We start from the raw sequence: 20,620 nt of genomic DNA, 5'->3' as shown, positions 1-20,620 counted from the left end.
TCTGCATACGGTGGAGGTAGGTACACGGAAGTGTCCACCATGAGAACATCCCGGCAAAGCAGCATTTGACAGCATTTGTAGCACTTCTACATATCTCATTGCGCTGTACTCGCGAGCGTGATGCGACCACCATTATGACGGATTAGCACGTCCCCGTGCACATCACGCTCCCCCACCCTCGAGGATAGGACAGCCTCCCGCAATCATCATGGCCTCCTTTCGAAATGGCTACTTGAACGGCAGTGGTGATTCACCTCTGATGCGCTTCAACTTCGACAACGACAGCAGCAGAGACAACAGCGACGCCGAAAGGAGTCGATCGCGCGGCGCGCCCCCGCCCAAAGGCTTCCATACGGGAGCAGCACGCGTCCGGGGAATAGGTCGAGGCGGGCTGGATCGCGGCCACGCACAGCGACGGAGCCGAGACTATGACCAGAGCCAGAGTCGCAGCAGGAGTCGAACAGCTGCACGATATGGCTCTGCGAGTGGCCAAGTGGATGGTAAGTCCGTCCCAGTGGCTCATCACGCCATGAGACGAGCAGGAAGGCAGCACGGCGGGCATGGGTAGGTGTGACTGCGGCAATTCGCCGGTGACGAGCCATATCGCAGGCATAGCTGCAACTCCGCGACGTCGAGCCAACCTCCTTCTCCTCCTCATGCCAGATGTAGACTGCTGGAGTCATGGCGGGTCGTGACAAGGGCGATCAGAGATGGAGTCTGACTAGAACTACAGACATCCTTCGCTTTATCGAGCAGCAATGGTCCTTCATGGCCACCGACAACTGCATACCCGTCAAGGTCGCCCTGCAGCTGATGGACAACTCTTCCCTCGGTCTCGCAGATCAGTCCCAGCAATTTGGCGAGGCGCATACGCAGCTGCAGAATGCGCTCAAAGTTATAGTAAATGAGCACCACCAAGGATTCAATAGCAGTATCGGTACTTTCCACAAGATCCAGGCGGCTATACATAGCTCGCAAGTTCGAGTGCGTAACCTCCGAGCCGGCTTGGTGCAAGCGAAGAGTAGTTTGGCCACTACCAGACCTGAGCTCAGGGCGTTTGCGCACAGCAGTCAAAGCTATGATCAGATGTTGCAAGTTCTCGGGACGATCGAGCAGTTGCAGCAAGTGCCCGAGAAGCTCGAGACCCAGATATCGGAGAAGCGCTTCCTGGGCGCCGCGGACACACTGCAGGATGCGCTCAAGCTGATGCGCAAGCCGGATATGGAGGAGATTGGTGCTTTGAGTGATCTCAAGGTGTACTTGAGCAACCAAGAGCATTCCCTCACAGATATCCTCATCGAAGAGCTGCATAACCATCTATATCTGAAGAGTCCGTACTGCGAGGAGAGGTGGAAAGCGCACACCCGGCAAGACCCCACCAGCACGACCATCGATGATGGCGAGCGCGCCATGTTCGAGTTCCTCGACAGCTTCGACGCGACCAAGCCCATGCTGGAGGACACGACTAGGAATCCTGAAGCAGATACCTTCTACTACATCCAACTTCTCGTAGAGTCCCTCAATCGTATGAACAGATTGGAAAATGCAGTAGATGCAATTGAACACCGCCTACCTGTCGAGCTCTTCACTGTCGTAGAGCGATCTCACATGGAAGTCGAGCAACGGCATCCTGCTGTCATGCGCTCCGCGGCGAAGCTACAAAGAAACGCCATGGGAATCACCTGGGGAGCAGACGGAGAGCGCAAGGAAACTCTGGAAGACTTGCTCACGACGTTGTACGCCAAATACGAGGCCATCGCGGAAGGGCATCGTGTCTTTCACGACGTAATGGCAGCCATTATTGAACGGGACGATCATGACGAATCAGCTGGCTTGAATCGAAGCTTCCGTGAGCTTTGGAAGCTACTGCAGAGCGAGATAAGGTCCCTTCTTCATGATCATCTGGCCACGAATGGCAACCTGGGACAGAGGACGCGGCAGGAAAATGACCCTAACATGAACATATTCCATCAGCAGCCTCGCGACAGAAGCCGAAGATTGTTCAAGCTATCGGAGGCCGACAATAAGTCAACTGAGCTTGCCACAGAAAGGGACGACCTCGAAGCGATTCTCAAGCAATCTGTTCCTGGTCTTGTTGGCAGCAACGCACAGAATGCCAAGCAGGACCGTAACACCGTCACAGACATATCAGCGACCGGACACAAGCTGCTTGTTGAGCCTAGTGTGTTCAATATGGGTATTCTGCTCAAGCCGTCTCTAGACTTTCTCACAAGACTGCGCGGAGTCGTACCACCACAGTCTGGCGTGGTACCCAGTACATTGACTTCCTTCCTCGACGACTTTCTGATCAATGTCTTCTATCCCCAGCTGGACGAGACATTACTCGACTTGTGCGAGAGGAACATGACCGAGATGGACGCGTTCCAAACAGACCCAAAATGGCAATCCCTTGCGCAACGACCGATCTTCAAAGGGACCACTCGCTTTTACGAGCTCATCGAAGCATTTTGCATTATGCTTGACAGTTTACCGCATGATCAAAGTTTCAGCCAGCTTATCGTCACCCAGATGCGGACATACTATGACAAATGCTACCAGTGGTCTAGGGGCCTTCTGCAGCGTGCTCTCGTCGAGAATGGCAACACCAAGATGAGGTTAGCAGCACATCTTGCGACTGATGGGGAGGTCAACAAAGTTGTCATCGAACTTTCGAGAAAGGATGTCAACGACCCGATTGTGCTGGCTGAGAAGGAGACCGCTCTTCTGCTTCGTCAGGTCAAGAACACGCGGCTCGAAGAAGCAGACCTGATCGTTGACCGAAAAGCTATATCTGCGCTATGCACCTTGCACACCAGTATGAAGTGGCTGTCTGCACAGTGCAAGCAATTGCGCTATGTCTCTCCTCGTGCGATCGACACATCGAGCATGCAGGCTCATGAACGCAGGCGATGGACGCAGATCTCCATTGCCGGTTCAGCACCGAACGGACCCTACCTACCACTGGACCAGCAGACTGCAGCGGGGTTCGACGCTGTCATCGCCTCTTTCACGGAAGTGGCATCACTCATACTTCGAACTTTGCACATCGACCTTCGCCTGCATCTCTTGCATGGCATATATACTGCGCTAGACACCACTTACGCTCTAGGCCAGCCCTACAACGACCCCGACCCCGCCATATTGCATCTATCTGCAAGTCTGGGAACTTACGACAGCGCTATATCGGCGAATTTACTGCCTCCCCAGTACAACTTCTTGACAGCCAACCTGCATGTACTGGCGAACAATGCGCTAGTATCACTTGTTGGCTGCGTGCAAGCACTTGATGAGTATGGTCTCGACAGAATGGGTCTGAATATCCTAGTATTGCAGCAGACTCTCAAAGCTTCAATGCAACAGGACGCAAGCTTGAAGTATGCTGCGAGATTCTACGAAATGCGTGAACCTGCGACTATTGCTGCTGCGGGCACGCAGAGTGGATATGCGCCGGAGGACCTCAAGACTTTGGCACGATTAGTATGGGTTGAAAAGCGAGATCGTGGAAGTGGAAATGGAACCCTGGATGAGCTCGTAGCTAACATTGGATAGTCGTTTGTTGCTGCTTGAGAAGTTGTTCTGGCAATAAAGGAAAGTTGTGTTAGCTAACTTTGGCGAATTTCAGACATTGTCCTTCAATAATCTCCATCGCAGTTGCGCACTTGTCTCTCCAGCTTGAAAATGATGCCATTGGGTAGGCTCTTCACAAGGGGGCGGACAGGCTCCCCTTGTGCCGCTTTGCTACCTTAACTTCAATCCCCTCACAGTCAGCAATGTGGAGTAGTCAGCCGACATCATCCGTCCTACAACTTCACACTTTTCACTCTCGTGATACACTTCACTCCTGGGCCACCTCTTTGTGATCAGATGTACTTTATTTGGTGAGTGTCGCCACTGCAACTGCGGGAGGCGCTCAATGTACCAAGTAGCGTCCAGCCACCACGGCTTCTACCTGTGCCGAGGTGGTGAGAGTGCCATTATTTGCGTGGCTTGACACGCAGATCAGCACGAGGGCAAAGAGCTTCGAGACTCTTGTTTGCGTTGCCGCAGCCTTATTATTATTGGTGAGCACGGAGACCAACTCGTCAAGAGGCCGTCCCTAGTCTTCACGGATCCTACTACCCCGTGAAAAGCTTCCTGGTTTCCGGGGGCCGCCCGCACGCCAACGATCACCATATGTCAAGAGATCAAGTAGGTCACAAGTGACTTACGTGCCCCACTCTTCAGTATACCACATCTCGCAATACCCGAAATCGTCCTGGTCGGTGCAGCTATCATCTGGGGATATCCGCCACTCGAGCATGGTGTTTTTGCCGAGTCTGCTTGTAACAAGACCATATCATAAAGCTCTGAGCCATGGCACACCCATTCATCGTCGCACCGATGCTGTCATCTCTGGTACGCACCACACCACCAGCCCGCCGCACAAGTGCTCCGTTGCCACCGTCACAAAGTCACGCCGACCTGGGAGGACTCGACTTTGGATTTCCCAGTTCGGATCGCAGTAACTCCATTTCCCCAACAGATAGAGACATGAATCCGGCAGCGAGAAGGGGCAGCTTATTCGCCTCCCCTCGGAACCAGAGCACCTTTGACGCCAATCACGTCAGGACTCGATCGCTAGGCTACGGCGCAGGTGTCGTTTTCGAGCGTGAGGCTCGCGAACCCACAGATGACGACGTGATAATCGTAACTGTTCGATTGCGGAACACGTTCAGAAAACAGTCTGTCGATGGCGCAGATGATCTCCCCAGTCGGTATGATAATACCTATGCCAATCTTACTTAATCTACCACCACAACAACCGTCGAACTCTCGCTTACTTCAAAGGCATCAATTATCATCACCGACAGACCACAACCACGATCATTTCTGCGTCGACTCTCTACTCGAATAGGCTCGAGTTTCGATCACAGCGCCGAGAAAGAAGAACGCTACAAGGCGGTCAAGATGCCTCGTCGCGACTACAAACGGTACTTTCAACGGGACAAGGATGGCGGATATGCTGGGACGGAACCGGAGAGGGATTGGGACGAGGACGAATTGATGAAGGAGTTTGAAGCTTATCAGGATTTGCCGCTGCGGACGATTGTGTGCTAATTGGAACTTTTTGGTTGATGAGAGAAAGTCCGGTATAGTGCTAATCATCCGACCCACTCACACAATGGATTTGGAATGTCTCGAGACATGGAGGCTACGCAAGCTATGTACATATACCACCGAGGAGAGGAGAGGTACAAGACGCCGAATGAGTGTTTATCTCGCGGGGAGAGAGAGAGAGAGAGAGAGAGAGAGAGAGAGAGGAGTTCTCAGCATCGAATTCGAGGTCAATCATTCCGCCATCCCATCCTGAAAACAAGATCAAAAAAGACAACAAGGTCGATCGATACCTAATTTGACCGCAATGATTGGCAAACTTCGTTTACCCATAATCAAGGAAAGAACGAGATGAAGTGAAATATCAGGTGATTTTTGCTGTTGTTCAGTGCAAAGTATGGGCTGGTATATGTACTGATGAGTTGAGCAATGGAATCGATCGATCAATCACTATTTATCGCTGCTACCTCGTTACTAGCTGCAATGTACGAAGTTGGTGCGATGAGTTGGAATTCGGGCCCCGTCGTTCTCATTGTCGATGAGATGGTATCTGCGATGCTATAAAGTCATAGATGTGATGTGAGCCGGTGATATTTACCAATTCGCCGTTCTCACGGAACAAGCACCATTCGATTTCCCTGGTATTTCAGTTTGAAAGTAAACCAAAATGTGATAATACCATCGTTAGATCGACCTCGCTGCTAACCGCAATAATGTGCAAGCTTCAAGTTTGTTGCAATACTATTGATCAACATCTATCGAAGATCCCGCAGTTAGTCGTTGCCCTCGTACCTCCTAGTCATCTTCGCCCTTCTGACAAGCCCAGCACGCCTCGACAATCCTCCAACTCCGGCCGGGAAAAAGACCTCTCCCCCCGGAAAAGAGAATCCAGGAAATCCAAAAGAAAAATCCCAAAAAGTGAAGAGCTCATCGCTCACATTCACCTCGACGGCGATAATCATGTGCCCACTGCCTGAATCGAACAGACGACCTCGTCATGAGCTTTGATACTAGTGACGCGCTCTACCGCTGAGCTAAGCGGGCCATGGATGCCCGGCTCGATCCATAAATTGTATATGATAGCTCATTTCGAAGGCAAGGCCATCAAAAGCTGTAGGTGTGATCTGTCAAGCCTTGCGGGACGGCGATCAAGCCTGTGTGTCTGAAGACGGAATAAATTTGGCTCTGTGGAGTACGAGTCAAGGCCGGCGAGAAACGACGGTCGTGCCAAGGCCGGCAGAAGCTGGCGTTAGAGTTCGTGATTTAGTACAAGCTGTGTTGATAGGTACCAGGTATATTATCAGTTCCTTCCCTCTTTCTGATCAAGTTTATTTTCGATTATAGCTGTGCCGGAAGATGTCATTTCGAACGAAAAGGCGATACCAATAATAATCTGACCATCTGCATCTTCCCCCTTTCTAAATCATAACCAGCATATCAAAAGTCTCGCAAACGTTATGCAATAAATCGTTGGATGCGGCCTGGTGAACTCCATCCAGTCCTTCGGTACCTCCACTGTACAGCGTGTATGCCACATGTGGCATGAAGGGCTCCGCTATATCCAGTCAGAGCAATGGCCGCAATCAGACGTATCAGGACATCGGCAGCAAGGCCTAGCATGATAGCAGGACTATTGTGCATACCACAGTCACGACCCTTCTGGCCCCTCTGTCGTATTTCAACAACGGTATCCACCTTTAAAGCTCTCAATCGCGCTGGGACAGTTGCGCGAAGTGCTCTAGCACGGTCTCTAGCCATGCTTGGAGTGGTGACACGTCCAGACACTGGTGTGAGTTCGTCTAGCGATATGCTCTCCAAGTCGGAGGCTAGGATAGTCTGGACCGTAGGAGAGGTGAGGCGGCTTGTGTAAAGGCCATTTAGCACGACGAAGGAAATGTATAAACAGGCATAGGGATCGCTATGCAACCGCCGTGTCCTGCTGAATGCAAGAAACAACGTCGATCCGCTGGCAGCCGTGAAATTAGTTGCTGTTGAAGGTGGCCGACATTCGACAGAGCGGCATAATTCGGGAGATGTGGAGTCCGTCCTGGTATTGGCCAGCTGGACGTCGATTAGCATATTTTGCTGACCTGCCACACCACTAATCCTCTTCTCCCCACTACACGCTGCAATGTGGAAAGCACGCCATCGTCGCCAAAGTCCATGTCGTCCAAACCAATGTGGCTTCTATAGTGCCAGAGACGTAAGAAGATTAAGCTGTGGCCCGTGTTCGACGGCCACGTGTAAGCATCCAAGGATGTAGCACTGCTCGGTGCGACCAATAATGTCCTATTCCGCGCATCTTCGCATTGCGCATGCTCTTGCAGCTGTTCCAACATCGGCTCCAATTTCATGCCCATGAGGTCAGTCGTATTGATGCTTTCGCTTTTCCCGTTGAGCAGCCATCGCGGCGGACTGTAGGTTTTCCACCAAAGTGTCTGGCTCACATTGGGCTGTTGTGCGATCCAAGTCTGCGCAGGCACTACGCCGCCTTGGTGGTAGACACCGAATAGCACACCACCAAGAATGTTGAACAGAAACCAGACTGCAAGCCAGTAGCGTTGACCACGTTTGGGTATCTTGACACTGGCGAGGAGAAGAGGGACAGCTGGAAGCAAGAATCGAGGCTCCTGGTGTGGAAAGAACGACAAAGCTACAGTTCCTACGATGGCTGACCAGAAGAGCACGCATCTTCGACTTGACAGCATGAGGAGTGGGAAGGCTGGGCCTATCAGTTGTGGGAGGTTCGCGACGCAGTGTTGCCAAAAAGGATGCAACCCGTGTTTGGCGAGGTTGGCTGAATCGGCGTTGTAAGCTAGATTGTTGAGCGGTGTGAGGACAGCATTATGGAAGAGGTGTCTGAAATGAGGTCGGTAGCCGCTATAGAACTCTGTGTCCATGGTGATGGCTACCGCCATTGTCAGAAGTCCAGCTGCGATCATGACTGGTATACGGAGCGGCTGGAGGTAGAATCCATGTAGAAGTTGAATTAGGGGTATCAAAAGGTATGCTGGAAAGGTAATGCGATTAAAGATGCCCACAACGCAGAGGAAGGCCAGTCCGCAGCACACTTGAAACTGAAGGATCGCGGTATGCTCTGCAAGCCTTTTGATCAGAACGAGCGACCAGAGCACAGCAATGGTCTCGATGCTATTCGAAAAGGTGTGGGTCTGCAACGTCCAAGTCACGTAGGAGGACGCAACTAGGACGATGGCTGATCGGCGCTCCTTGGGAGACGGCAAAAGTTCGTACAGAGCCCAATCGCCCAGAACGAAGCTGAGTAGGAACATGAGACATCGCAGGCAGTAGAAGGCAGTCTGTGGCTGAACAGATCCGTAGCCAAGTCCTTCATGTACCCATTTGAGGACCGTCAGTGGCCAGCCATAGACGAGCCAGAAGGGGAATATGCTGCGAATGGGATGGGCGGATGTGAACTCCCAAGTTTTGTAGGTAGGATAGCCAAACACTTCGCCTGGTGAAGAAGGTCAATCTCGGCCTCCATCTCACGAACGACTCAGTGCTCTCGAATACCTACCAGCGATGATCTCCGGCCCCTGGAAGTGCTCGTCGGGATGAATGTAGCTGGGCGATAGAGCAAAGTACAGCCTCACCAGCACCAGTAGCAAGTGCACCAGCAGCAAGTCGTCTCTGGCCCACATCGCGCGGCCACTTTGCGTTCAAGACACTTTCTCGCTGTATGCTGTGACATGTGGGAGAAGCGACTCACAGATTCCCGGCATGAGGTATGGTGGGTGGTGAGCAGAACGTGGACGGGAGGATTAGACATGTGGCCCGAGACAGAAGATCGCGAGACACGTCGGTCGCGTCTGGAGAATGCGACCGCGTGGGGGAGCGCACAGACGGAGTATTCAGGCACCAACTTCGCAATCACAGACAGGTCCATACCAACGCCGCCATCAGATGGAACCTTGTTGGAGTGAGCGAGTGAGTGAAGTAAACTGAAAGTGAAGTGAAGTGATGTACATGATCTTCCACACGCACGTGCGACTGCAGTGCCTTACTGGAAACGTGTGGCATATGGCATTCTGCATTCTGCCATAATCTGTGCATGCGGCGTGTCTTGCTTACATCAGGTATACTGCAAGCAATGAGGACATGCATGCATCTGTGCCTCACAACAGGCTGCATTATTGATGATTCGTCGCCTACTGCGCCGCATCGTGTACATGTATTCACACGCGCCCAGAGTGACAGAGTGACAGGCTGACCGCATCGGGGTTTGCTATTGCAATCAGGTGAATCAGCCAAAGAAAGTGACAGAGACTCAGAGAGATTATCTGAGACCCTGGTCAACGGCCCGCTCCCGCTTCAGACAGAGGGCCAGAGGCAGACACAGACCTGAGGCAAGCAACACCACTTGCACTTATGACCTACCTTACCAAACGAACTTACTTACCTCCACTGCCTCTTACCTGACGCACACAGCAACATCGACCTTCCAGCAGCACACCACCTCAACAACAACGACAAAAACAGCAACAACAGCGAGCAACGCATCCACCGCTTCATTCGACACCTTTACCCACCGCCCACCCCCCATCCACCACCTCCGTACGGCATCATGTCTACCTCCGAGGGCGAGCAGCCTATCACGCTGGTCTCAAGCGACAACATCTCTATCGTCACCCGTAATTCCGCGCTCTTCCACTGCGACCACTGCTCATCTCAATGCATGTCACATGCTGACTGTTCTCACAGAGCGCAAGGTCGCCGAGCGCTCTATGCTCATCAAGAACATGATCGAGGATCTCGGTTCTCCAGGCGAGGAGCCAATCCCAATCATGAACGTAGGCCACTGACTCCACCATCATCATCGCATCCGTCCCGGCAACACTCTGGATTCTCGCTGACACTGGTCCATACAGGTCTCTGAGGCCGTTCTGCGCAAGGTCCTCGAGTGGTGTGAGCACCACAAGAATGACCCTGTTCCAACTCAGGACGACGACGCCGATTCGCGCAAGAAAACCACCGACATAGAGGATTGGGACCAGAAGTTCATGCAGGTTGACCAAGAGATGCTCTTTGAGATTATCCTCGCCGCCAACTACATGGACATCAAGGCCCTTCTTGACGTTGGGTGCAAGACTGTTGCGAACATGATCAAGGGCAAGTCGCCAGAAGAGATTCGGAAGACTTTCAACATTCAGAATGACTTCACCCCAGAGGAGGAGGATCAGATTCGTCGCGAAAACGAGTGGGCTGAGGACCGTTAAACGGCTCGCCAGGACACACATCTTTACCGCCATACATCACCGCTGGTGATATGCTGCGGCTTGCGAGTACCCGCAACATACCCCTCCAACTATGCCCGGACCAGCGACTTGCGCACTGAGGGGCGGCACATTTCTACAATAAAATGGATATGGCTGCATGGCGTTCGGTGCATAAGAGAGTATGATTGCTGCTGCTTAACGTTATGAAGACTACGAATGGGAGCATGCTACCGCCAGTGTCCGCAGGTCGCCTCTTTTGGTCGACCGCGGCTGGGCAAGCGAGCTGGGGCATGCGTACGCAAAGCGTCGGCGAACGCGGTCAGGCACAAGAGGGCTGTGCTTGTATAGACAGCTTCAATGAGACTTTTTTGACAACTTTACCACTTTACACTGTTCTCCTGTACATGCGCCGAGCTCTCCATACTGACATGAGCTTGCCACAGCTACCTGCATCTCTTCACATCTCGCTGTTTTGAGCAGAGGTGCTGACACTTTGAATCCAGGCTTTCAGACTATTTCACAGCCAGGTCGCAAAGAAGAGCGGTCAGACTAGACGACATCTGTCGAGACCCGGGCAATTCTGCCAAACTGCATGGCCGCAACGACGAGCACGACATCTCGATGGCAGGTCATCAGCAGCGGTCAGGCAGTACGACCAGGAACCGACAATTTCAAAATCAAGCTCAGATATTGCTTCGCTGTTCGCGCTCAGCACGAGTTATCATCTAGGTACGCTATCCTCTCTTGGAAGATCAATACGGGTATACAGCCCTCAAAGCAGTTGTTCAACCTCCCCCCGGACTCCTTCGCTCATGCTATTCAGAGACTATGTTTCCCCTTGAACTTTCCCAATATCGTTGAACGGATCGCTCAGAGCGTTCATCGTTCTCTTCGGAAGCTTCAAAGTTTTACTCTCCACTTCCAAGCTTTAGTGTTGAACCGGCAGCCCACGATCGACAGCATCGCAGAGAACCTTGGTCAGCTCTCACAGCTGAGAAATGATGACAGCTAGTGATAAGATGGCACCTCACTCGTGCTCAGAGCACTTCTCTTCATAGGCGGTGGAGGTGGCTTAGGTTTGCTAGCCCTCGAAGGAGGCGGCGGCGGAGGAGCCTTCTTCGCCATTCCATCTGGACCATAGCTCGTTGTTCTCTGCAATTCATCGTATCGTGAGACTCCACCATTCTCAACCTGATCATCCGCAAACACTCCTTCATGCGACGATGTCGGAGGTTGGCTACCCTCTCGGCTCTTGGTGATTCGTAGGTTGGAGCGTGCGCCTAGAAGTGTACTGGGCTCGGTAGGAGCTCTTGTTATTCGTGGCACGTGTGCAGGACTCTCGGCTCGAGCATTGTAGGACGACGACATTGGGCCCTCGAAGCCGGTACTACTCGCGCTGCGGATGCCGGGTCTTGTGGGGATATCAAATCCAGGGAGTTCTTTCATGGGGGAATTGGCGCCTGATGGTAGACGAGACGAGATTGTAGGGCGTCGAGGTGCAGGAAGAGGATCGTCTTCGTCGATTGTGTTGAAGCGGTCGTTGACGCTGCTAGCACGTGAACGAGTGCTGCGCCGTTCGAGAGGGCCGCTCCCTCTACCATTGACAGGAGAGGCATTGTTGGAGCGGGATAGTTGGGTGGAGCTTTCAAGATTCGTCAGTAGGATATCTGCAAGGCGGACGGAGGAAAACTTACGCTGGCCAATCTCGCTTCAGCTGCAGCAGCACCTCGCGACATCGATCGTAGTACGTCAACTCTGCTTCCAAGAAACTGGAAAGGTCTTGCACCGAGTCCACTTCTGCCTCCTTGATATCCAGCATCCTGCGGTATACGTCCTCGCTGCTCTCTTCGTACTTCATCTTCTGATTACGCAACTCCTCTTCCATTCGAAAATCCTCCTTCTTACTCTTCTGCATTTTCTGGCTCGCGGTGTCGTATGCCAGTCTTCTATTTTCGAGCTGCTTCCTTGCCTTCTCATATTCCTTCATCTGAACCAAGCTTCTTTCCAGCGACTCCAGCCAGCTACTCGTGGCATTGGCACAGTACGTCTCCTGCATACGTGCGATTCGCTCATTCGCTCGCCCCAGCATAGAGAGACACTGGCCAAATTCCGAATCCGGTTCGAAGTCGTCCCCGTGTGCCACCATCGTGCTGCCAAAGTAGGCCACTGGAAGCTGCTGCTCCTTCTCCTGATACTTCTCTCGCTTCGCGGTGTGTTGGACGTAGACATCGGCGGACTTCTTCAGTCGACTCATTCCTGATCTGGTTTTAGCATATCGCATCATCAGTCTTGTGAACTCCTACGGTCATACCATTTTGCCTCAGCGTCATCTCCTGCTCGAGCGATTTGAACTCCTCCGTGGTGTCAGACAGCTTCTCGCCTCCCATGCGCTCCTTTCCCCATTGCTTCATGCGGTCGAACTTTTTATTGATATTCATCTTGCCCGCTTCACGTCCTCGATGCTTGTCGGCGTGACTGTGTGAGAATGATGGCTGTAGCCTCCCGGTGCTTTTCACTCTGTAGGACTGTTGGCGACGTCGTAAGCCGTCCGAGCGGACAAGGGCGGCTCAGCCTGATTGCGTTGACTTCCTGCTCTCACACGAGCTAAAGGGGGGTTTGACCAGGTATAGGGAGTCGGTCTGAGGGGGCAAGCACGGCAGTGGCGGAAAGTGTCAGATCCCAACAACGCGAGTCGTTCTAGAAGCACTCCGGCCCTCGACAAGGAACTACCTGGACAGTAACAACAATAAGGCACAAGTACCTAGGTAAACAAGAATGACCTGAGGGTCGGAATGGACAAGCACAGCGCCGAGCACATGTGTCCACGTCAGCGCTTCGCAAAACGGGTTTCTGGAACGAGTCTGGAGAACGCGAATCTAGGTGCGAACAATGGAAGGGCAAAGGCTGTTTTAGCGTCACGTCTAAAAGAGCGCTGTCTCCCCCTCCTACACATGGACATGGTTAGTCTCTCCATCCGCCCACGCCGTCTACGCTGGGAGTCAGCGCACAGACGGTGGTGGTGGTCAGCGAGTCCATGTTGGTTGTTTGGAAGTGTCTACTAGATGCGTCCCTCCATAGCTAAGTTGTGTCATTTTCCACGAAATGTGGTACAGAGATGGGTGGACCTTGCATTGTGAAACATCAGAGGTACATGTAGCAGAGACATTTGCAGTATGGGTGGGAAGCATATGATGCAGCTCGTCAACTGTCTGTGATCGAGCACACTCTTCCGCAACTGTGCGGCCTTCCTCCCTTCCAACTCCTTCAGGACACTACAGCTGCCCTGTATAGCGTACAGTGCAAGCGGACTGATCATAGCTACCGAGACTGAGTCTGAAAGGGATGTGGTGCGAAGTCTTTTGAACGTGATATCATTTGATCTGCGCATGAACCCTGGTATGCAGCGCCTCGTCTGCGTGACATCGCTTGATTCCGTGACAAAGCTGCTTATGCTGCAGTGCAAATCCATTGAACCCCCAACACCACTACCGTCCGAGAGGCGTCTAGTCCTTGGTCTTTTGAGTACCACGCAGGAGACCAGTTCTTCGGGCAGCAATAAGACCGGCCTTTTGACCTTGTGCGGCGTAACGAGAGATGGTCGAGGCCTTACCAATATGCTGGTGGTTACCACCACCGTGAGGCTAGAGGAATTGTCAGCATGTACCCAATATCCTAGACTCTTCGGCTCCCTTACGTGATCCACGGGGTTCATGGCAACACCACGAGTCTTTGGCCATGAGTTACGCTTGACAGCGAACTTGTGCTTAGCACGCGAAGCCTTCATGAGAGGCTTGTCGGTACGTCCACCTCCAGCAACAATGCCAATCATGCCACGGACAGAGCTCTTTACGACCTTCTTTGCTCCAGATGGCAGCTTGACACGGGTCTTGCCCTCGTCTGGGTTGTGGCCAATGACGGTGACGTAGTTTCCAGATGTCCTGCCGAGTGCGCCTCTGTCGCCAACCTTCTCCTCCACGTTGGACACAACAGTACCTTCTGGGACAGAGCCGAGTGGGAGGACGTTGCCGATGGTGAGAGAAGCGTTCTTGCCGGCGTAGATGAATTGGCCGGTGTACATGCCTTCGTTGGCGATGAAGGTCTCGGTGTGGAGCTTGTGACGGTATGGATCACGGAAGACGACCTTCGCGAGGGGCGCACCACGACCGGCATCGTGGACAATTTCCTTCACAACACCACGAACGTAGCCATGGCGTTCCGCGTAATCGTGCGTTCTGAACTTCGCTGGGGCCTTGTTGAGGCGCGTGTTGGCCGTGAAGATGGAGCCGCGACCCTTTCTCTGGTTGCCTTTGATTCTGTCAGTATGTGTATTTTGCCAATGCTGGAGTCTAGGAAGATGGCAGCAGAATATGAGGCTTTCTGATCGCAGCCAGCGTCCGCAGTGTGCATCTTCCGTCTGTATTGTTTCGCCTGTCCATTTTCTCTTGAAAGGGGTGCCACTTACGAATGACACGACCCATTGTAGCGGTTGTGTTTGTCTTGTCGCTGGGTGTAGCCAGAAGAGGGACGTCGGCGAAGTCTTTGAGAATTCGAAGGTGCGGCTTGTTCTGGGCTTAGTAAGAATGAGCCTTGGCGTTCCGCGCGACTTCCTCCTCCTCCTCCATCTTCGCAATCCAACCTGCACACCCACATACTGGCTGTTCAACATCGTTTTCCATTGCCATAGAAAGTCTCTCGCGCTGAGAATACTTGGTGCGAAACTCTTGATGCTCATATCAACTGGTTTCCCGCCTCGCGTTTCTCGATCCTGCCCCGGAAAGCGACATTTGATGAAGACATGCAGAGACGCACCACAAAGCGTATACAAAATGGTACCTGTATTGCCCGCGAAGTTCTGATGCCGACTCGTGGTTGACTTCATCGTGGTTTAGGCTGCGAGGAGTCTAGAGCGCAAAAGACAGACGCAACCTTCAGGATCGGCTCTCAGGATTTCCAATCGGGAAAAGGCCTCTTTCGGTCTTGAACCGCCAAATTTTGACACAATCCATATCAAGACAACCTGCGACATTAGTATCCCGAAAGCCAAGGTGACTGTGATGTACCCAATCGTCACCTGAATGCCAGAATTGTGCGACATCCGCTACCATAGTCAGGCCTAGCAGGTTTCAACGGGCAATGATACCGCAAGCGCGATTCTGATCGACGCACAAGTCATGACGATGACAACTTTGATCACACTCATTCACGTTGCTCAGCTTCGCATGCTCGCGCACACGAAAAGACTATCCCTGACGCCGCATAAGCTCTGCTCATCAACATGGACTTTATGTAGATGCTTGTTGGAAGACCAGTAGCTCGAACTGTGGAAGACTTGCACAGGGCGAATCTCGAAGGCGGCGAAAGGCATGTACGGACGCGTAGATTCCCTAGCCTTCTACATAAGACACGTCCAATCCTGCGACGTTTTGATGGGGAGAACAGGACGCTTGCAGCAGAGCTACAGCAGAGCTACAAGCACTGAATAAGGGCATACAAAGGCGCGAGAGGCCTCCACAAGTTTAACATCAATACTGGAGCGGCAAATTTGGCTACTTGCTCGCGATCCGCTTGCCAAAAACCTCGGAGATCGAGGCTTGGACTCTACCAGTACGATTTATCCATTGAGCATAATGAGAGCACTCATGCGGGTCCATGAGCTCCGACAATATATCTAGATAGTGACTTAATAACAAACTCGTGTTAATATTGTCTCGCTGCCTCACGCCTCACCGCCCCGCTGTCATTGGCTCGGCACTGTCCTTTTACCCTCCCTTGCTACCTTACCTACCTGTACTTCTCAACTCGACCTCCAACCTTCCACGCGCTAACCAGCATCGCAACATGACAACAACCGCCATGGACTCCGACTCAGACAGCAGCCTATCGGAGGTGCCAGAAGAGACAGTGAAGCAGCTGGCGCCCATATTTCAGAAGGCAAAGAAAGCAACAAAGCAGGCTGCTCCTCCGCCGAAAGCCTCGCCTCCCAGGCCAAAACGAGCACCGTCACCACCTCATGAAGAGGTCCTGGCAGATAATCCGGACATTGCAGTGCGTATATGAGCTTTTGACACGAAATGGCGCGCTTGAATCGCGTCATAGTCAACTTCATCGCGCTGGCTGACATTTCTACATAGTTCCTGGTAATGTTCCGATCGCGCTTCACCGAAATCTTCCCTGGCAAATGTCCTCAATTCGGGCCCCAAGATATTGAGCGAGGCGTTGTCGATACCGTGCCGAGTCCAGAAATCCAACAATTGTTGTGTGCTTTGCTAGGATTAGTGTTGAACAGAAAGAAGCCGGTCGAGTAAGATGATCCTTCCGCGGAGAGAGGAGCAGGGGCGGCCGTCACAGCGATGGTCTTCATAGGATACGTGGGCTAATGCCATCATGGTGAATAGGCGGACTGCGTATGGCCGCGCAATCGAAGAAGCAGTTCTCTCCCACAAGAAGGAATGGCCTTACAAGTGGGCTGGCCAGAATCCGCTTCATGGAGGAAAGGACTTCAACAACATGTCTCCAAGTGAGAGGGTGCGTGACAAGCCTAATGAATCGCTTGTCTGCAATGCTAATAGCCGCACAGCTCAACTTCTTACGCACTCTCGTGATTTGGTCACTAGGCTCTTCCGAACAGGTGGCTGGCACGATCAAGGAAAAGTATAAGCAGCAGAGACATAGCGATGACGAGAATCAGCCATTGTCGGTGCAGCCATGGGGTATGGATGGAGACAATAGAAGATACTTTTTAATCCAGGGGCTTGACGATACAAGCTTCAGGATCTACAGAGAGGGCAGCAGGTACACCAGGAACGCGCATTGGTATAGCCAAGCTGGCACAATTGACGAGGCAAAAGCACTGGCAGAGAAGCTTGAAAAGGAGGACGGATCGCAAAAGGCGCGGAAACTGGCGATAAAGATCACGAACGCCGTGCCAATGTTTGAGGCCACAGAAGAGAAGAGGAATCGCCGCATATATCGACAACAGCGTCGTGCAGCCTTCACGCGACCGGAGCCTGGTTTCGGGATCTACGAAGGTCGCACTCGTGGGAAGCGGACGCGGTATACTTATGACGACGAGGGAGGAGATGATTCGGACAATACTTCTACACGCCGCTCCACGCGCCACCAGTCTGCGAGAAGCACCCCGTTCGAGACTGGTCCGCAATATACTGCTTCCGGTCGACAGATCAAGCAGCCACGACAAGGAGACTATGGCGAATCTTTGCTGAGCACGAACGTCATGAGCACTGACGAGCTAGGGCCGGATAACGATACAGAAGCGCGATCTGGACGGGCGGATTCGCAGGAGTCAGATCCTGTGCAATCTGGTGGCAGGCCTTCGAGAGGAAACAGGAACGTAAATTATGCCGACAAAAACCCACGAAAGCGAAAGCATATCGATGGCTACAACGACATTGATGCCATGAGTGAAGAAGATGACGCTGTCAGTGGCGATGAATGGAACTCAGATCAGAACGACGATGAAATGCCTGATGCGCCAGATGTCGATTCGGAGCCCAGCGAGGATGAGGATGATGGACTTGACGATGTTCCAAAAAGCCTGCTTGTAAAGCTCAAAATCCCGCAATCGGCGTCAGTCCAGTCACGCAATACACCGCCAACCAGTCCTTCTGTCTCGGGTGAAAAGGATACAGCGCTGGGATGCGCTCCTGGGCCGACAGATGAGAAGATTGCCTCTACGACGACGAATGGCGAAGCAAAGTTGGAAGCGACCAAGACGAGCGTTCTTACCGAGGCTCCTCTGGCGCTGACCAGTATTGATAGCCTGACGCCAACCTCGCCTAGGAGATCACCACAAGTTGTGGTTCCAGCGTACTCAGCGCATGCGAAATTCCAAAACAGCTATTCTACGACGAGTATGCTCAACGGAAATGGCGGACATGGTGGCCAGATCCAGTAGTGTGGCCGTACTATGACTAGAACATGAACAACACCTTCGAAATGCGGGGAATATCTACCATGAAAAGCCTCTTCCGAGTAAATGCTTTAGTACAGGTGGAGCTGATGTCTGCCACGATTTCTGATGTTGTGTACGATTCGAGCGAGGTCCCGACAGCGGCCTGAAAAGAGAGAGGCTTTGCTAGCGATTCACATGGCAGCAGGTAGAGGTGTCATAATACTAGCATAATGATGAAGCTTGAAATATCCCTTTTCCGACAGCGTCCAAGTGTCCAAGTCGATGCAAAGGTCCTCGACGAGAAGTGAAAAGCCCAATCCACTCCTTCAGCAACCTCGCTTCGTGGATGCCACTCTTGTTATGACTCGCAGGCTGCGAGATCATCCTGCCTCGCTCGACATGCGCAATAGACGTATATGCCTAGTATTTCTCTCGGAATAGTAGTTGTCTAGCACAAAATTTTGAGGAAAATTTTCCTAGACCAGGAAGAGGAAAAGATAGAGGGAGAGGAGGCATAAGAAAAATTTAGAGTACGACATTGGCGAGTCCAATTTCTTGACCTCTTAGCTTTGCAACATTAACCAAGTTGCTTGATCTGTCCTGATCCAGTGTAGAGTCTATGAGAAAACGAAAGAGTGTCCACAATTCGATACCCCTTCCCAAAAGGAGAAATCCATTCCATGCCATCCCAGGGCTCAAAAGTCCCATCATTCTCATTCCTAGAAACGCCTTGTGCCAATGGCAATAGTGATTCATTATGGGTATCGCAAAAGCAAGCGCAGCCTTCAGGTCCAGCCTATGGCATCTTTCAGGGGAGTAGGTCTCGTGAGCAACTACTGCTTTACGTCGTCCGAATCTTCGAGCTGGCTCGCTGTGCTGGCTGTGCGGGAGAAAAGCGAGCGAGCTGTTGGACCAGTCTTGCTATTTCTGAAGCATATTAATACCTGGAATCGCTGCTGCTCCATGCCGACCGACACTTACTGTTTGTTGATCTGTCTTTGCTTGAAGCCTGCAAGCTTCTGACTGGCGGGGCTGAGAATAGCATCCGAGGGAGAGACGTAGGTCCCATTACTCTTGCTGAGTGGCCGTTAGTACCTAAGTGCGCAATTTTGTATGCATATTATGCTCACCCATTCAGGCCAGAGACTGCCTTGTGCTGCTCGCCTTGCATCTTGGTGTTCTCCTCGCCTGGCGCTGTTTCGACCTGCGCATTGGATGCAATCGATGCGTTGACGTCGCGATCAGCGAGTGCGGAGTTGAGTGACTGAGACATTGCTATCGTAGGTTCTGGTGTGCTTTGGAGATTGTCCACGAAGTGTTGGTGTTATGTGAATTGTACATTGTATGTATTTATTTTGGCAGTAGGTCGTGGGTGGTCGCATGGTTGCAAGGGACAACCAAGTATCGGATGACGGAACGGAGAAACATGGAAGAGCAGACGCCAAGAGCTGCGGCTCTTTCCGCGTGCGAATCTCGAAATCCAAGAACGTCCACGCCCGCTCGAAGTGAAGAGACGACATCACCCAGCGAGATATCAGGCACAACACCGTCGAGATGCCTGTACGTATGCCGATGAGGTCCACGGATTTTATGATGAACTAATAAACTGCTTGCAGTCCCACAAGACCTTCCGCACGAAGCAAAAGCTTGCGAAGGCTCAGAAGCAGAACCGCCCAATTCCTCAGTGGATCCGCCTGAGAACTGGCAACACCATCCGGTACGATCACGCCGACTCATGCGAACATTGAGCAGAGGAAACCATGAGGGAGAGAAATTAGATGGGACTGGAACGAGGACTAACAGCTTCCAGCTACAACGCTAAGCGACGACACTGGCGCAAGACTCGCATCGGTATCTAAGCGACTCGCCCCAACTACGATACTACTCTCAGCGGACGTCAAGCGGCACTACGATATACCACGACTCAATCGAGAGGAGGACGTTTGCAGCCATCGGCGCTGAATACGTGTTGGATGGCTGCGGCGGACTCTGGGACCAAGAAGCATTGCATCGCGTTATGGACATCAGGCGTTAGTATCGCATGGAGCGATGGAATGCTACTTATGCTGGCTATGATCAAGTCTTGCTGAGGAGATAGCGGACATGCAAATGAGAAAGCTTTGAAAATGCCATGACTCTGTTTTTTCTTTCTCTCGTGCCGAGGGCTGTTTGGCTAACTACTTCACGACGGATGGTTGGCCCTGCCGGAGTACCGTTCGCAGAGGCTATAGCGATCACGATATGACTATGGTTCACAGCCTGTCTTCGACATTCAAGCTGAACTACCAGTGCAAAGCAATGGATCCCCATATGCATTTACAGGCTACGGCGTGGGTAAGTAGTATGAGGAAAATCGAGATACCCGCGGGTACTACTCGAC

At 52.3% G+C, this 20,620-nt stretch overlaps 9 protein-coding genes and 1 non-coding gene across 10 annotated transcripts; 5 read left to right on the top strand and 5 right to left on the bottom strand.

Moving 5' to 3' along the window:
* Positions 1-58: 58 nt before the first annotated feature.
* SEPMUDRAFT_149848 (Sec8_exocyst-domain-containing protein) lies at positions 59-3,634 on the top strand. Its single transcript, XM_016905809.1, has 2 exons — positions 59-500; positions 734-3,634. Exons 1-2 carry the CDS (start codon positions 209-211, stop codon positions 3,547-3,549), a joined length of 3,108 nt encoding a protein of 1,035 aa, XP_016760187.1. The 5' UTR covers positions 59-208; the 3' UTR covers positions 3,550-3,634.
* An 895-nt stretch (positions 3,635-4,529) lies between these two features.
* Positions 4,530-5,295, top strand: SEPMUDRAFT_149847 (uncharacterized protein; the record flags this gene model as incomplete). The annotated part of the gene is made up of 2 exons (XM_016905808.1): positions 4,530-4,754; positions 4,851-5,295. Coding segments are annotated over 2 exons (472 nt in total), but the record flags the coding sequence as incomplete, so codon positions are not given.
* Positions 5,296-6,057: 762 nt separating this feature from the next.
* On the bottom strand, positions 6,058-6,138 carry SEPMUDRAFT_t40. Its single transcript has one exon. It is a non-coding gene; the product is annotated as a tRNA-Thr (tRNA).
* Positions 6,139-6,393: 255 nt separating this feature from the next.
* SEPMUDRAFT_87571 (glycosyltransferase family 22 protein) lies at positions 6,394-9,004 on the bottom strand. The gene is made up of 2 exons (XM_016910449.1): positions 8,630-9,004; positions 6,394-8,566 (listed from the first exon to the last, which is right to left on the bottom strand). Exons 1-2 carry the CDS (start codon positions 8,751-8,753, stop codon positions 7,167-7,169), a joined length of 1,524 nt encoding a protein of 507 aa, XP_016760185.1. The 5' UTR covers positions 8,754-9,004; the 3' UTR covers positions 6,394-7,166.
* Positions 9,005-9,528: 524 nt separating this feature from the next.
* SEPMUDRAFT_133990 (sulfur metabolism negative regulator) lies at positions 9,529-10,710 on the top strand. The gene is made up of 3 exons (XM_016902601.1): positions 9,529-9,743; positions 9,814-9,902; positions 9,981-10,710. Exons 1-3 carry the CDS (start codon positions 9,677-9,679, stop codon positions 10,326-10,328), a joined length of 504 nt encoding a protein of 167 aa, XP_016760184.1. The 5' UTR covers positions 9,529-9,676; the 3' UTR covers positions 10,329-10,710.
* Positions 10,711-11,010: 300 nt separating this feature from the next.
* SEPMUDRAFT_149845 (BAR-domain-containing protein) lies at positions 11,011-13,119 on the bottom strand. The gene is made up of 3 exons (XM_016905807.1): positions 12,640-13,119; positions 12,023-12,584; positions 11,011-11,970 (listed from the first exon to the last, which is right to left on the bottom strand). Exons 1-3 carry the CDS (start codon positions 12,764-12,766, stop codon positions 11,337-11,339), a joined length of 1,323 nt encoding a protein of 440 aa, XP_016760183.1. The 5' UTR covers positions 12,767-13,119; the 3' UTR covers positions 11,011-11,336.
* A 319-nt stretch (positions 13,120-13,438) lies between these two features.
* On the bottom strand, positions 13,439-14,831 carry SEPMUDRAFT_149844 (60S ribosomal protein L2). Its single transcript, XM_016905806.1, has 3 exons — positions 14,791-14,831; positions 14,023-14,633; positions 13,439-13,969 (listed from the first exon to the last, which is right to left on the bottom strand). The coding sequence occupies exons 1-3, from the start codon at positions 14,804-14,806 to the stop codon at positions 13,832-13,834; spliced, it is 765 nt and encodes a 254-aa protein (XP_016760182.1). The 5' UTR covers positions 14,807-14,831; the 3' UTR covers positions 13,439-13,831.
* Positions 14,832-16,173: 1,342 nt separating this feature from the next.
* Positions 16,174-18,488, top strand: SEPMUDRAFT_149843 (uncharacterized protein). Its single transcript, XM_016905805.1, has 4 exons — positions 16,174-16,373; positions 16,460-16,629; positions 16,724-16,853; positions 16,906-18,488. The coding sequence occupies exons 1-4, from the start codon at positions 16,182-16,184 to the stop codon at positions 18,241-18,243; spliced, it is 1,830 nt and encodes a 609-aa protein (XP_016760181.1). The 5' UTR covers positions 16,174-16,181; the 3' UTR covers positions 18,244-18,488.
* A 270-nt stretch (positions 18,489-18,758) lies between these two features.
* SEPMUDRAFT_149842 (uncharacterized protein) lies at positions 18,759-19,550 on the bottom strand. Its single transcript, XM_016905804.1, has 3 exons — positions 19,371-19,550; positions 19,222-19,317; positions 18,759-19,167 (listed from the first exon to the last, which is right to left on the bottom strand). The coding sequence occupies exons 1-3, from the start codon at positions 19,511-19,513 to the stop codon at positions 19,074-19,076; spliced, it is 333 nt and encodes a 110-aa protein (XP_016760180.1). The 5' UTR covers positions 19,514-19,550; the 3' UTR covers positions 18,759-19,073.
* A 214-nt stretch (positions 19,551-19,764) lies between these two features.
* On the top strand, positions 19,765-20,496 carry SEPMUDRAFT_149841 (ribosomal protein L39e). The gene is made up of 3 exons (XM_016905803.1): positions 19,765-19,800; positions 19,857-19,957; positions 20,051-20,496. The coding sequence occupies exons 1-3, from the start codon at positions 19,795-19,797 to the stop codon at positions 20,097-20,099; spliced, it is 156 nt and encodes a 51-aa protein (XP_016760179.1). The 5' UTR covers positions 19,765-19,794; the 3' UTR covers positions 20,100-20,496.
* Positions 20,497-20,620: the final 124 nt, after the last annotated feature.

Source organism: Sphaerulina musiva, assembly GCF_000320565.1.
Source record: "Sphaerulina musiva SO2202 unplaced genomic scaffold SEPMUscaffold_6, whole genome shotgun sequence".
Classification (NCBI taxonomy): domain Eukaryota; kingdom Fungi; phylum Ascomycota; class Dothideomycetes; order Mycosphaerellales; family Mycosphaerellaceae; genus Sphaerulina; species Sphaerulina musiva.
The sequence above is the reverse complement of the archived record's forward strand: the minus strand, read 5'-3'. Positions and strand labels throughout refer to the sequence as shown.

Excerpts from the sequence above, each read along its gene's own strand:
- SEPMUDRAFT_149843 (XM_016905805.1), top strand. The coding sequence starts at position 16,182 with ATGGACTCCGACTCAGACAGCAGCCTATCGGAGGTGCCAGAAGAGACA. Across the intron at positions 16,374-16,459 it reads CAGATAATCCGGACATTGCA|TTCCTGGTAATGTTCCGATC; the intron begins GTGCGTATATGA and ends ATTTCTACATAG. Across the intron at positions 16,854-16,905 it reads ACATGTCTCCAAGTGAGAGG|CTCAACTTCTTACGCACTCT; the intron begins GTGCGTGACAAG and ends ATAGCCGCACAG.
- SEPMUDRAFT_149844 (XM_016905806.1), bottom strand. Across the intron at positions 13,970-14,022 it reads CCATGAACCCCGTGGATCAC|CCTCACGGTGGTGGTAACCA; the intron begins GTAAGGGAGCCG and ends CAATTCCTCTAG.
- SEPMUDRAFT_133990 (XM_016902601.1), top strand. The coding sequence starts at position 9,677 with ATGTCTACCTCCGAGGGCGAGCAGCCTATCACGCTGGTCTCAAGCGAC. Across the intron at positions 9,744-9,813 it reads CAACATCTCTATCGTCACCC|AGCGCAAGGTCGCCGAGCGC; the intron begins GTAATTCCGCGC and ends CTGTTCTCACAG. Across the intron at positions 9,903-9,980 it reads AGCCAATCCCAATCATGAAC|GTCTCTGAGGCCGTTCTGCG; the intron begins GTAGGCCACTGA and ends TGGTCCATACAG.
- SEPMUDRAFT_149848 (XM_016905809.1), top strand. The coding sequence starts at position 209 with ATGGCCTCCTTTCGAAATGGCTACTTGAACGGCAGTGGTGATTCACCT. Across the intron at positions 501-733 it reads TGCGAGTGGCCAAGTGGATG|ACATCCTTCGCTTTATCGAG; the intron begins GTAAGTCCGTCC and ends CTAGAACTACAG.
- SEPMUDRAFT_87571 (XM_016910449.1), bottom strand. The coding sequence starts at position 8,753 with ATGTGGGCCAGAGACGACTTGCTGCTGGTGCACTTGCTACTGGTGCTG. Across the intron at positions 8,567-8,629 it reads GGGGCCGGAGATCATCGCTG|GCGAAGTGTTTGGCTATCCT; the intron begins GTAGGTATTCGA and ends CTTCTTCACCAG.
- SEPMUDRAFT_149842 (XM_016905804.1), bottom strand. The coding sequence starts at position 19,513 with ATGTCTCAGTCACTCAACTCCGCACTCGCTGATCGCGACGTCAACGCA. Across the intron at positions 19,318-19,370 it reads GCAGTCTCTGGCCTGAATGG|CAAGAGTAATGGGACCTACG; the intron begins GTGAGCATAATA and ends ACGGCCACTCAG. Across the intron at positions 19,168-19,221 it reads CAAAGACAGATCAACAAACA|AAATAGCAAGACTGGTCCAA; the intron begins GTAAGTGTCGGT and ends AATATGCTTCAG.
- SEPMUDRAFT_149841 (XM_016905803.1), top strand. Across the intron at positions 19,958-20,050 it reads AGAACTGGCAACACCATCCG|CTACAACGCTAAGCGACGAC; the intron begins GTACGATCACGC and ends AACAGCTTCCAG.
- SEPMUDRAFT_149845 (XM_016905807.1), bottom strand. The coding sequence starts at position 12,766 with ATGAATATCAATAAAAAGTTCGACCGCATGAAGCAATGGGGAAAGGAG. Across the intron at positions 12,585-12,639 it reads GATGACGCTGAGGCAAAATG|GAATGAGTCGACTGAAGAAG; the intron begins GTATGACCGTAG and ends AAACCAGATCAG. Across the intron at positions 11,971-12,022 it reads CTGAAGCGAGATTGGCCAGC|CTCCACCCAACTATCCCGCT; the intron begins GTAAGTTTTCCT and ends GAATCTTGAAAG.